General features: G+C 40.9%; 1 protein-coding gene across 4 annotated transcripts in view; it reads left to right on the top strand.

The window, feature by feature from the left end:
* The window catches only part of Fmo1 (flavin containing dimethylaniline monoxygenase 1), a 33025-nt gene extending 21989 nt beyond the window's left edge, over positions 1-11036 (top strand). For all 4 annotated transcript variants that reach the window (XM_045142186.1, XM_045142185.1, XM_045142184.1 and 1 more), the window contains 5 exons: positions 2725-2867; positions 4746-4945; positions 6785-7140; positions 7742-7814; positions 10314-11036. In XM_045142186.1, the coding sequence (XP_044998121.1) occupies positions 2725-2867; positions 4746-4945; positions 6785-7140; positions 7742-7814; positions 10314-10656 (1115 nt within the window). In that variant the 3' untranslated portion in view covers positions 10657-11036. The remainder of the gene's footprint in view (positions 1-2724; positions 2868-4745; positions 4946-6784; positions 7141-7741; positions 7815-10313) is intronic.
* The last annotated feature ends 731 nt before the right edge of the window (positions 11037-11767 follow it).

Here is an 11767-nt window from a genome sequence, read left to right as displayed (position 1 = left end):
TTCTTCACCTGACTTTTTCAACCATGCTTTGTGTTAATCTATGGCAAATTTCAACTAGCTGTCAGTTCAAGGAAATAGAAAAGGCAATGGCTTGAATACAAAATCAAATCATTTATTTCCTCTATGTTAATCACTCAGATGTTAAGGTGAAGCAATTTTTCTACAAATCATATAAATGTGGCCTGGAGGGACTCCCTGACTCACTTTAGAACAAATTTATATACCTCCATAGGTCCTGGGGCTGCCACAGAGACCACTCATATCAGGTCAGATTAGAACAAAGCATTGCCTAAAAACTGCCCTAGAGCAGAATCACTGAGTTAAAAAAAAAAAAACCTTCCAGTGCTAGAAATTGTTCTCTAAGACCTCGAAGCCTCTGTTTGCACACATTCAGCAGTGGACTCCTATTAGTCCGCAAAGCAATACAACTGTGGGCATTCCAGCCTGCAGAGCAAGGTCCTGAGCAGCCAGCTACCCTAATCTCTTACTAAGGAGCATCTATATAGGATCACCCCAAGAATCCAGGAAGCCCCATAGTATAGGGAAAGGAGGATTTATTCCATACCCACAGAATATTGCACTAGGTGCTAAGAGTACATTAGTAACTACAACTGCTCACAGCCTCTGTTGAAGGCATGAATAGAGCTTCATAGTAGTCCAGTGGAGAGATCACAGTCCTCATGGGATCTCAAGTGATCAGTGATCATGTGCAGTAAACACGTGGGCTTATGGTCTTGGATCTGCCCTGCAGCCCATAAGGAGTCATGTCAGGTCAGGACCCCATGAGTGCATGTAAGCCAGTGTGCCCAGTTTAAACAAGATGAACTTGGGATCAGGAAACTATAAACTCTAAGCAACATGACTAACTAGTTTATAATCTTTGCCCTCCTCCTTCATCTTCCTAAACTCTGTTTTTTTCACCCCCAAATTAAGGAGCTTGGATTATCTTACCCAACTTCATGTTTCACAAATCAAATGAGGAAGGTTGTAAGAGGCCTACAGTCTTTCTTTATATCAGCCTTATCAATCTATCTATTTGGGATCCCTGGAATTACTAAGCCTAAGAATCTGTGATTCTGAATTTGAGTAGAGCCATTCCAATTCTACCATATCTATTCTTGCCTCACAGTACACTTGCTTAGTATGCACATGCTCATTGGGGTTGGATATTAACCATGGCAAAAATCAAATTCACTGAAGATATTCGAAACATATAACACACTTTCCTCTTAAAAGCAATTCTGAAGGAGGTGTTCCAAAAAGTCAGCAAAAATAACAAGCATGGTGACACACGCCTTTAATCCCAGCACTCAGGAGGCAGAGATAGAAGGATCACTGTGAGTTCAAGGCCACCCTGACACTACATAGTAAATTCCAAGTCAGCCTGGACTAGGGTGAGACCCTATCTCAAAAAAATAATAATAATGATAATAATAAAATAAAAGTTAGAACGAGTGTGTAATTTCTCCAAATAACTAGTTTTATTTATTAACACAGCTATATTCACCTAAAACATATTCTTACTCTGCCCTAGGAGATAAGACAGGAAAGGGTTAGCCCATAGGAGATACCACCACACAGTGTCATTTTTTATCCATTTATAACCGAAAACAGCCTACTCTAGAGAGACTCTAAGACACACACAGATATTCCATGAGTCTCCTTGGGCTCTCCTACCTCAACAGCCCTCTGATCCACATGTGGCTTTTGTACTGAGTTAACATTTCATTTTGGTTGCATCTCTACCAAATTCTAAATGCCTTGATGATAGTCAGGTTTTAACTAGGATCTGCACTAGATTTCTAATGATTCAAGGAGGACTAAAGAGCCACCAGGTCTTAAGAAACCCATTTCCCACAAGCATATTTATCCCCTGTGAATTTAATCCCTGTGAGGTGTTTTACCACATTTCCTACAAAAGTGAGGTTCTTCAGCACATATTACCTCCGATTGTGCAACATGGACTTGAGAGTATTTTCAAAAGCTCTCCATTTGTGTTTGATGTCTCAGTGGAATTTGGTACCAACTGCCTGAAATATCTAGTTAGCTCAGGTGTAATCCTGACTTACTAACATAATCCTTCTTTTCTCTGAGCCAACTCTGACTGACTCAGCAAATTCAGCCAGAGTTGCAGTCAGTCACCAAGATGGCCTATCAGCAGATTTCTCCAACTTATATGGGCTTTTGTGAACAAAGACTGTGGTTCATTGTCTTATTTCCCCCATATCATATAGCACAATACCTGGGACATAGAAGACATGCCTAAAAGTTTACTGGATAGAGGCAGTGAGTCACAGTTTCATTTAACGTTTTTGCTTTTGCTTCCTGTTTGTGAAATTAACATAAGTAAATCAAATGTAGTATAGAACGTTATTATTATCCCCTTGACTTTTGTCAGCTTTTAAGTAGTAATGACTTCATACATTCTTCTTTAATATGTGCTATATGCCACAATACTTCAGCTTAGTAGTTAATCATATAGTAAGTAAAGCTACAGGTGAGATGGAGTAATTACCCTTCTTTACCCATAAATGCATGAAGTGAATAAATAAATGGTTACTAACATGTTAAAGTCATGTGCTTGTATTTCAGATTTTCTCAACCTTGAGTACACTAGCAAAAGTAACCTAAATCATCTTTCAAGAGGATGTTATCAGCTGAAAAACATCCATGCTTCATTCATGGTTTCTATAAATTCCCCATTTGACTTTGTTTTTTCTATAGGTATAAATTCGTTTAAAGGCCAGTACTTCCACAGTCGACAGTATAAACATCCAGACATATTTAAGGACAAGCAAGTTCTTGTGGTTGGAATGGGAAATTCTGGCACAGACATTGCTGTGGAGGCCAGCCACCTGGCAAAAAAGGTACTATACAACTTGATGTTTCCAAATAAAAGTTTTTATCTCATAAAAATAGTATTTAACACTATAATAATTTTTGAATGAAGGGAAATGCCTAACACACAACAGATTTTTTTTTAGTTTTTTTTTTAATTAGTTTTCTATTCAGCAAATACAGACAGTTTGGTACCATTATTAGGCTCATCCTTGACCTACCCCCTCCCCAATGGCCCCTCCTTGTTGATGTATATGGGTTGTGCATTGTGGAGTTAGCTCACAGTTATTGGTATGATAAATGTCTCTGCATATCATGCCCCAACATTCTGAGAGAGAGTATTGTTAGGCAGCTCTGGCTAGCCTGGAACTGGCTATGTCAACCAAACTGACTGAATTTGTGGCAATTCTCCTACCTCTGCCTCCTGAGTTCTGAAATTACCAGTGTGCACCACCATACCTGTCTAATAACAGATTTTTAAAGTGTTTTAATATATATTTTTGTTGTGTTTTGAGGCAAGGTCACATGTAGTCCAGGCTGGCCTCCAACTCTATGTGTAGCTGAGGACCTTAAGCTCCAGATCCTTCTGTCTCTAGCCCCTAGGTGCTAGTGTTACATTAGGCATGGGCCATCTTGCCCTGCTAAGTATCTTTATTAAGTTGTCATATACTTTCCTGTGAACCCCAGTTGTCGTAGTCTTCCAAAACCGACTTCTTTGACCGTGTGTGTGTGTGTGTGTGTGTGTGTGTGTGTGTGTGTGTCATTTTCCTTACCACCCAACAAGAGCTATAGGACATATCCCGTCTTTATTCAGTCTCATGGGTCAGAAGGCCCTGGCAACTCTTTCCTTAATGATTGCCCCATCAGGTCCATATTATCTCGCACTGAGGCTGCTGCTCGGCCTTCCCAACAAGAACTGTAAATATGTTGATCCGGATTCCCCTTCACCAAGCACTGCACTATGACTCTTACTGCACAGAATTAGATGCTATTAGCATTCCTGATTACAAGGAAACAAAGAATTAGAGAGGTCATGTAACCTGCCTAATAGTCATACCACCACTAGCTGGTGGTAGAGCCACCCCTCAAACTAAGTCTCTTCACCTCAAAGTCCCCAACTTTGTTCTTCATTCCATCACCCCTATCCACAATCCCTCTTCCCACTCTCAACAATCCATTCAGACTCCAGACCACCAGCCAACAAATCCTCTGGAAAGCCTGCTTTCACATGACACCCTTAGTCTGAACAACTAGCAACTCCCAGAAAGAAACAATAAAGGAAACATGCATGAGCCCTGCATCCTGTCATAATCCAGCTCAATCCTGCCATGTTCACCCCCCGAGCACAGTCAGCAACCTCAGTCAGGTGGAGTAACCATGGCCTTCACCCTGGCCCTCTCCACCTTTGGGTCCCTTTATCCCCTTTTCCCACACTCAAAACAGCCAATGTATTGAAAGAAAGTAAAAAGAAAGAGGAGGAGGATGTTAAAAACAAACATCAAGACTAATTATTTTACTGAAAATTATTGCCGTGATTTATATTGATATTAACTTTGTACAGAGCTCCTGATTTCTGCCATGCCCTGTACTCATTGCCCAGAATCACAGCTAGTAGCTCCTGATTCCCCATGGCCTATAATTATAGTTTGTACAGAACACTGAAACCAACGCTCCCTGTGAGTTGTTATAACTAGCTCGAGGCCTGGAAGACAATAAATGCTCAATAATATGTTTTTGGGTGTTTTGCTGTTCTGTATTTTCAAACTTTTATCCCAAAAGAATAACCTTAAATAGTAGTGGGGAGAAAACAAATAAGACAATCTTGTCAGGAATGTATTTTCATAATGACAGGCATATCGATGATTTTTTAATCCATGGCACTTCTCCAAACTCTCACTGTTTCCCAGGTGTTCCTCAGCACCACTGGAGGGGCATGGGTGATCAGCCGAGTTTATACTTCAGGATACCCATGGGACATGGTGTTCATGACACGATGTCAGAACATGTTCAGAAATTGTCTCCCAACGCCGATTATGTCTTGGTTGCTAGCAAGAAAAATGAACAGCTGGTTCAATCATGTGAATTATGGCTTAGCACCAGCAGACAGGTAAATATGGCATATCTGTCAAAGGATTTAAGAAGGTGGAGCTTGGATCTTCTCAGTGGTATACATAAACCAGGCTAAACAAGTGCTTTAAAACACACACACACACACACACACACACTTTAGTGCTAGAGAGATGGCTTAGTGGTTAAGGCACTTTCCTGGGAGGCCTAAGAATGCATGCTCAAATCTCCCACCCCCTTAGCCAGACGCACTGTGACACAAGCGTGCAACGTTGCACATGTGCACAAGGGGGTGCATACATCTGGAGTTCATTCACAGTGGCTGAAAGGCCTGGGCATGCCCATTCTCTCTCTCTCCCTCTTTCTCTCTTTCTCTGTCTCAAAACTAAATAGTAATAATAAACACTTTATACAAATTTAATACCTAATAATAGTTAACAATAGCTAACTGTTGAGTGCCCCTTTGGCAAGAGTATGTATTTCACCTTCTCGAGAACTCTTGAAGGTGTTATTAGAATCTATGACTGTGGGGAAACTGGGGCTTAGAAATACGTTGCCACTTACTCTAGCTAATTCAGGAGGATGTGACACTTCTGCTCCAGTAAATAAAAGAGTATAACTTGTTTAACATCTTGTTGACAAGACACCCTTGCATTGTTTTGTTCAGCTGGCGGTGGAGAAATCCTCAATTCTAATTGCCCTTCACCATCTCTCCAGTAGTAGTGCTCTCTTATTCTCTCATGATGACTTTGATGTCTGTCTGTTCTTCAGTTAAATCCTGTATCTTAGTCTACTAGCAAGGACCAAGTGTCATTTCCGCCTTCATTAAGTTTGCAAAAGTCAAATCCATCCCATGTGACAGCGCACCTGACATTCCTCTCTGCTCTCCCCCTAGATTTCACTATGATCCAACATGAATCAGTGAATCCAGGCCACCCCTGGGGACTTGCAACCCCTTTTCTATCACACATACTTCTGCCTTCATCTTGCCACTTCTCTCACTTTGCTGTCTCTTATCTTTCCTGATTTCTTGTGATCCTCTCTCTTCTATCAAAGGCTTCTCTGGAACTTTAATTTTTTTTCTAGTACAGTTTTCTCTTCCATAGGTTTTATCTAGCCTGGATGGTGCCTTAGGGACTAAAGAATTATAACCCCTTCTCTCTTTGATACAGTTCCCTTACCATTTCTGATGTTCCTATAAACATATTACTTCATACGCTCTTTTATTAGACCCAGTAAACTAAGGGATAGAATGTTTTAGTAATCATGTTTCACAAATGAAGAGAGAAAACACTGTGAGGACTATAATGCCTCTAGTCCCAAGACCGCTAAGTATATAAACAGATGGAAAAGTAACCCTGTTCAGTACCTCCTACTCCCTGGCTATTTCCATTTTACTATACTGTCTCTCTGTATCTTTGCCACAGCCCAAAGAATGGCTCCACTTATACCAAAACAGCTCAGCGAAACATTAGTATCTTAGGAGATAATGTACAGCTGAAACAAAATGATTCTGCACTTGTTCTTTTGGGACACATACATGTTTTCCTTACACAGTTGATCTCTAGGAGAAAGGGTGACAACATAGACCTTCCAGCAGTGCTCACCAGATATGGACTTCCCCCATAGCCCCTCACCATTTGGCTATCTGTAAAATAATAGCCAAGTGCTAAGAAACATAGCTTAAGAGAGACCTAGCTTCCTCCTTGGCTTACAAATGCTAGTAAATAGTAAGCATATTTTATCGATGCATTGGATGTCATTACTCCCTTTTGAAGAGTGGTAACCCTATTCCAGCCAAGAAGAAAATGGAGGTGGGGGTGAGGACCAGCTCCACAGTTCACCCGGAGAGCTCTACCCTGTTCACGTTTCTGTTTAGGACTCAACTAAGAGAGCCTGTGCTCAATGATGAGCTCCCAGGCCGGATCATCACTGGGAAAGTCTTAATCAAGCCAGGCATAAAGGAGGTGAAGGAAAACTCTGTCATATTCCACAACACAGCAAAGGAAGAACCCATTGATATCATCGTCTTTGCCACAGGATACACCTTTGCTTTCCCCTTCCTTGATGAGTCCATAGTGAAAGTTGAAGCCGGCCAGGCATCCCTGTACAAGTATATCATCCCAGCACATCTGCAGAAACCAACTCTGGCTGTGATTGGCCTCATCAAACCCTTGGGCTCTATGGTACCCACGGGAGAAACACAAGCTCGATGGGCTGTTCAAGTCCTGAAAGGTAAATGCATAAGAACTCATAGGTCATAGGCACTTTGTTTACCATGTGAGTTTTGATATCAGAAATCTTGAGACTACTACCCAACTCCTCTTCGAAAGAATGAAATCTTTAAGATAAAGATGCATTCCATTCAATTATCCACTGACTTATTATAGTAGAGTGACCAGCACAAATGATAAATCAGGATGATTTTATATATATCTATCTCATATATATGTATGTATGTATGTATGTATAGTGCCTTCCTGTTATTTTGACTGAATCAACTGACTCAATGAAAAATTTAAGTTTTAGTCAAACCAGTTACCAGTTGTGAGGTTATGTCATATTAAGTGACCAAGTGCTCATTAATATCACTTAATGTTTTCTGTTAATATTAATAATAATAATAATCAGTTAATATTTTCTGTTAATGTTCATGTAACATTTTCTGTTGATGGCCTGATTGTCAGGAACATCACCATTCAACTTGGGCTCTAATATTTTTGCAAAAGAGCCAATGAGTAGCTGCATACTAGCAATGAAAATGAGCAGTCAAAAAGTAACCTTATCCATAAGTCAAAACCTAGGCCTGAAGTTCAATTTCCACCTGTGTTTGTAGGTACAGTTGCATTACCTCCCCCAAACGTCATGATACAAGAAGTTAATGAAAGAAAAGAAAACAAACATAATGGGTGAGTGAACTACTTGGGCATGTGTTATAAATCATAACCAAACCTGGCAAAACATTATCAGGAAGGTGAGTTACAGTACAGAGAGAAGCATCTGAAAGTGGCAGAAAGGAGGAAAAGGGCGTGTTTGAGGAGAGAGGAGGCAAAGGGAAATCGAGAGGTTTTGTTGTTCCCAGAATGAACACTTCAGGTCACATCTGCAGTCACCTGGCCTCACTCGGGGCATGAAGTAGACCAGGTACATCCCCCGCATCTTATTCACCCTTGCCAGGTAGACAGCATGCTTGTGTCTGCTCACACAAGTGTGTTTTTATGAGCACTGTGGTTTGCAGTCTGTGGGCCACATCCACTGACCTGGTTGTTGGTTTTCATTTTCAAACAATGATGGGTGTTTCTTTGTAAGATTTTGTAATATATGGAACGAAGATAAAATTTAAACCACAGTGACCATAAGCTGTTTTGCCAAAACATAGTACATAACCTTATGTTACCACAAGACTCAAGAAGTAGGGCAGAATCTGTGTTTTGGTCCTGAGAGCTGTTAGCATTTCCAGATGGCCTTCTCCATTGGGTGAGTGCTCCATGTCCCCTGTTCTGAGGCCCCACCCAAGGGTCAGAGATAAGGGAAGGCTGATGAGCAACTAAGAAGAGAGTCATGGCCAAAACACCCCCTACTTTATCTACCTTTACTGTCCGCTGGTTTGGGTCTTTGATGACAATTTTCATTTGAAAGAAACAAAAAAGAGCTAGGTATAATGGTGCAGGCCTTTAATCTCAGCACTGGAGAGGCAGAGGTAAGATGATCTCTGTGAGTTCAAGGCCATCCTGAGAATACATACTACAGAGTAAATTCTAGATCAGCCTGGGTTAGGGTGAAACCCTATCTTGAAACAACCCCCATCCTCCCCCAACAAAAAGGTCCTGTGAAAGAACACAGGCTTTTTTTGTTTTTGATGTTTGGGGGGAGTTTTTTGTTTTTTTGTTTTACAAGGCAGGGTGTCACTCTAGCCCAGGCTGACCTGAAATTCACTATGTAGTCTCAGGGTGGCCTTGAACTCACAGCAATCCTCTTACTTCTGCCTCTCAAGTGCTGGGATTGAAAGCATGCACCACCACGCTCAGCTGGTTTTTGTTTTGGGTTGTGTTTTTTTTTTTTGTTTTTTTTTTGTTGTTTTTTTTGCTGTTTGTTTGTTTTTGTTTTGTTTTGTTTTGTTTTAAATAGCCAGGTATAATAGCTCATGCCTGTTTCTAGCTCATAGGAGGCTGAGGCAGAAGAACTGCCATAAGTTTGAGACCAGTCTGGGATACATAGTTCCAGGCTAGGCTGGATGACAAAGTAAAACCTTGTCCCAAAGGTAGAAATGAATGAATAAATGAATGAAATAAAGAAAGAAAGGAAAAGAAAGGGAGAGAGAGAAGGGAGAAGAAAGAAAGAAAGAGAGAGAGAGAGAGGAAGAAAGGGAGGGAGAGAGGAAGAAAGGGAGGGAGGGAGGAAGGGAGAGTGGGAAAAAAAGGAGGAATGAAAGAGAAAAAAGAAAATTATTGTATTTAGGCAACTTGTTGTTGTTTCTCTTTCATATGTATTATCACACTTAAAAGGTTGACCTATCCTTGTCAAGGAGCCAAAATCTGGTGCTGGGGAAATGGCTCCATAGATAAAAGAACTTGCCAAGCAAGCATAAGGATAAGAGTTTGGATCCCCAATACACACATACTGTTGGGCAGGCCAATGTGATGTGGTGGTGCACCGCAATCCCAGAGCTCAGCGCTTAGAGCAGACAGGACATCCCTAGGACAAGCTGGCTGACTCTGAATTCAAGTTTGAGTAGGTCAGTAAATAAGAAGAATATTGTTTGAGACCCAACATCCTCTGGCCTCCACATGCACATGCCCACACATACACCCACACACACATGATCTTGTATATATAACACACACACATACAAAGCCAAACCCAAACAATAAAAGCATGTAAAATATTTCTTCTTTATCCTTATAGAATTTCAGTAAAATAAACAAATAAAACCACCACATGGTGTAAAATCTTCCTATTATATAAGCCAGCCAATGATTCTAAAGACTAATACAGCAACTCAGAGAATTTTTCCTACAAATTTTTATTGCTCTTTACATTGCACAAATAAAGAAACAATTGACTTTTAAGAAAAAGATGAAATTGGGTGTGATGTCTCTCTCATGACCATAGATCCCAGTACTAGCGAGGCTGAGGCAGAGGGATTGCTTTGAGGTTCAGGCCAGTATGAGCTAAAGTTTGGGACTCTTTCTCAAAAAAAAAAAAAAAAAAAAACAGGAATGACAAAAGATAAAATTAGATGATCATATATCCATGAAGGAGAGAATATAACCAGGAAAAAAAAATTCAAATTCCATAGCAACATTTGTTTGAGTTTGATAAATATCTAAAGCTTATCTTTACTTGTCCTAGAGTCATTATTATTTTAACCATCATTCTTGCCCTGCCCCCATCTTCCTTTTGTAAAGGTATGGTTTGTGCTACTGCAAGGCTTTGCAAACTGACTATATACCATACATAGATGACCTCCTGAAATCTATCAATGCAAAACCCAATTTGCTGCTCATGTTCCTGACGGACCCACGCCTGGCTCTGAGTGTCTTCTTTGGCCCGTGCTCACCATACCAATTCCGTCTGACAGGCACAGGAAAGTGGGAAGGAGCCAGACAGGCCATCATGATGCAGTGGGAACGAACCCTGAAGGCCACCAAAACTCGATTTGTATCAGAATCCCCATCTCCCTTTGACTATTTGCTTAAACTTTTTAGCTTTCTCATTCTGCTTGTGGCTGTATTCTTGATTTTCCTCTAGGTACAGGTCTTCTGTAACTGGCTTCTCAGGTGCTTGGAGGTCAATGCTGTGACTCCTCTATTACATCAGTGTTCCCTTCATAGTCATAAATTGCATCCAGAGAGTGAAGGCCAGCCCAGCTCCTCCCCAGCTGATCCTTGGAATTTCTAAGCCTTTCCAAGCCCCATGAAGTGTAATGCTGGAGGAGAATGCCTACAGTGTTGAGAGTTTCCAGGTCCACTTAAGAAGGGAGCTGTTCCAGACAGCACTGTCAACAATCATTTATCTTTCCCATAAAAACTATGCTCATAGATCTCAACTAAAACCCCTACCTCACAGAAGATTGGGTTGCACTAAAATGGTATTGGCTAACTACAAATAAAATGAAACTTAGAAACTAATTGCTTCAAGTGCTCTTTTTATTCTCTTTTGGTCTTTTTTACTAAATATTTTATTTGGTATCTATTTGCAAGGAGGCAGAGACACACACACACACACAGAAAGAGAGAGAGAGAGAACGGGTGTGTCAAGACCTCTTGCCACTGCAAATGAACTCCAGATACATATGCCACTTTGTGCATCTGGCTTTACATGGGTATTCGGGAATTGAACCCAGACCATTATGCTTTGCAAATAAGTGCCTTTAACCACTGAGCAATCTTTACAGCCTTTATTCTTTTTTGTTGTTGTTGTTGACTGGTAGAAAAGAGGATAACGGGACAGTGAATAAGGGCCCTAAGAGGATGGATGGGTCAATGAGCTAGTTTGAGAGTATCCAAGGGAATTGTATCTACTTGGGAATGCTCATTCCCTGAGAATGCCTATGTAATAAAGTTCATGCTCCAACTGGAAATAAAGGCCAAATGAGGTTTACTCCACAGAAAACAACCACCTAACTCCACCTCCACCTGCTTAGAGCTGCCTCCAGCAGCCAAAGGACAAAACCCTCATGTGCACATTCTCTTTTACAGGAGTTCTAAGAGGCAACTGGAGCTACCACCTCCTCCTAAGTCAACCCAATTCAACTCAAATTCATGAGAGAAAAACCACAGCCAGGAGAACTTAACAACTGATAGAAAATGGGGGGAGGAAAGGAAAGGAGAAGGGGCAAGGAGCCAAAGCAGACACCATA

Source organism: Jaculus jaculus, chromosome 1 (genome assembly GCF_020740685.1).
Source record: "Jaculus jaculus isolate mJacJac1 chromosome 1, mJacJac1.mat.Y.cur, whole genome shotgun sequence".
NCBI classification, from domain to species: domain Eukaryota; kingdom Metazoa; phylum Chordata; class Mammalia; order Rodentia; family Dipodidae; genus Jaculus; species Jaculus jaculus.
The sequence above is the reverse complement of the archived record's forward strand: the minus strand, read 5'-3'. Positions and strand labels throughout refer to the sequence as shown.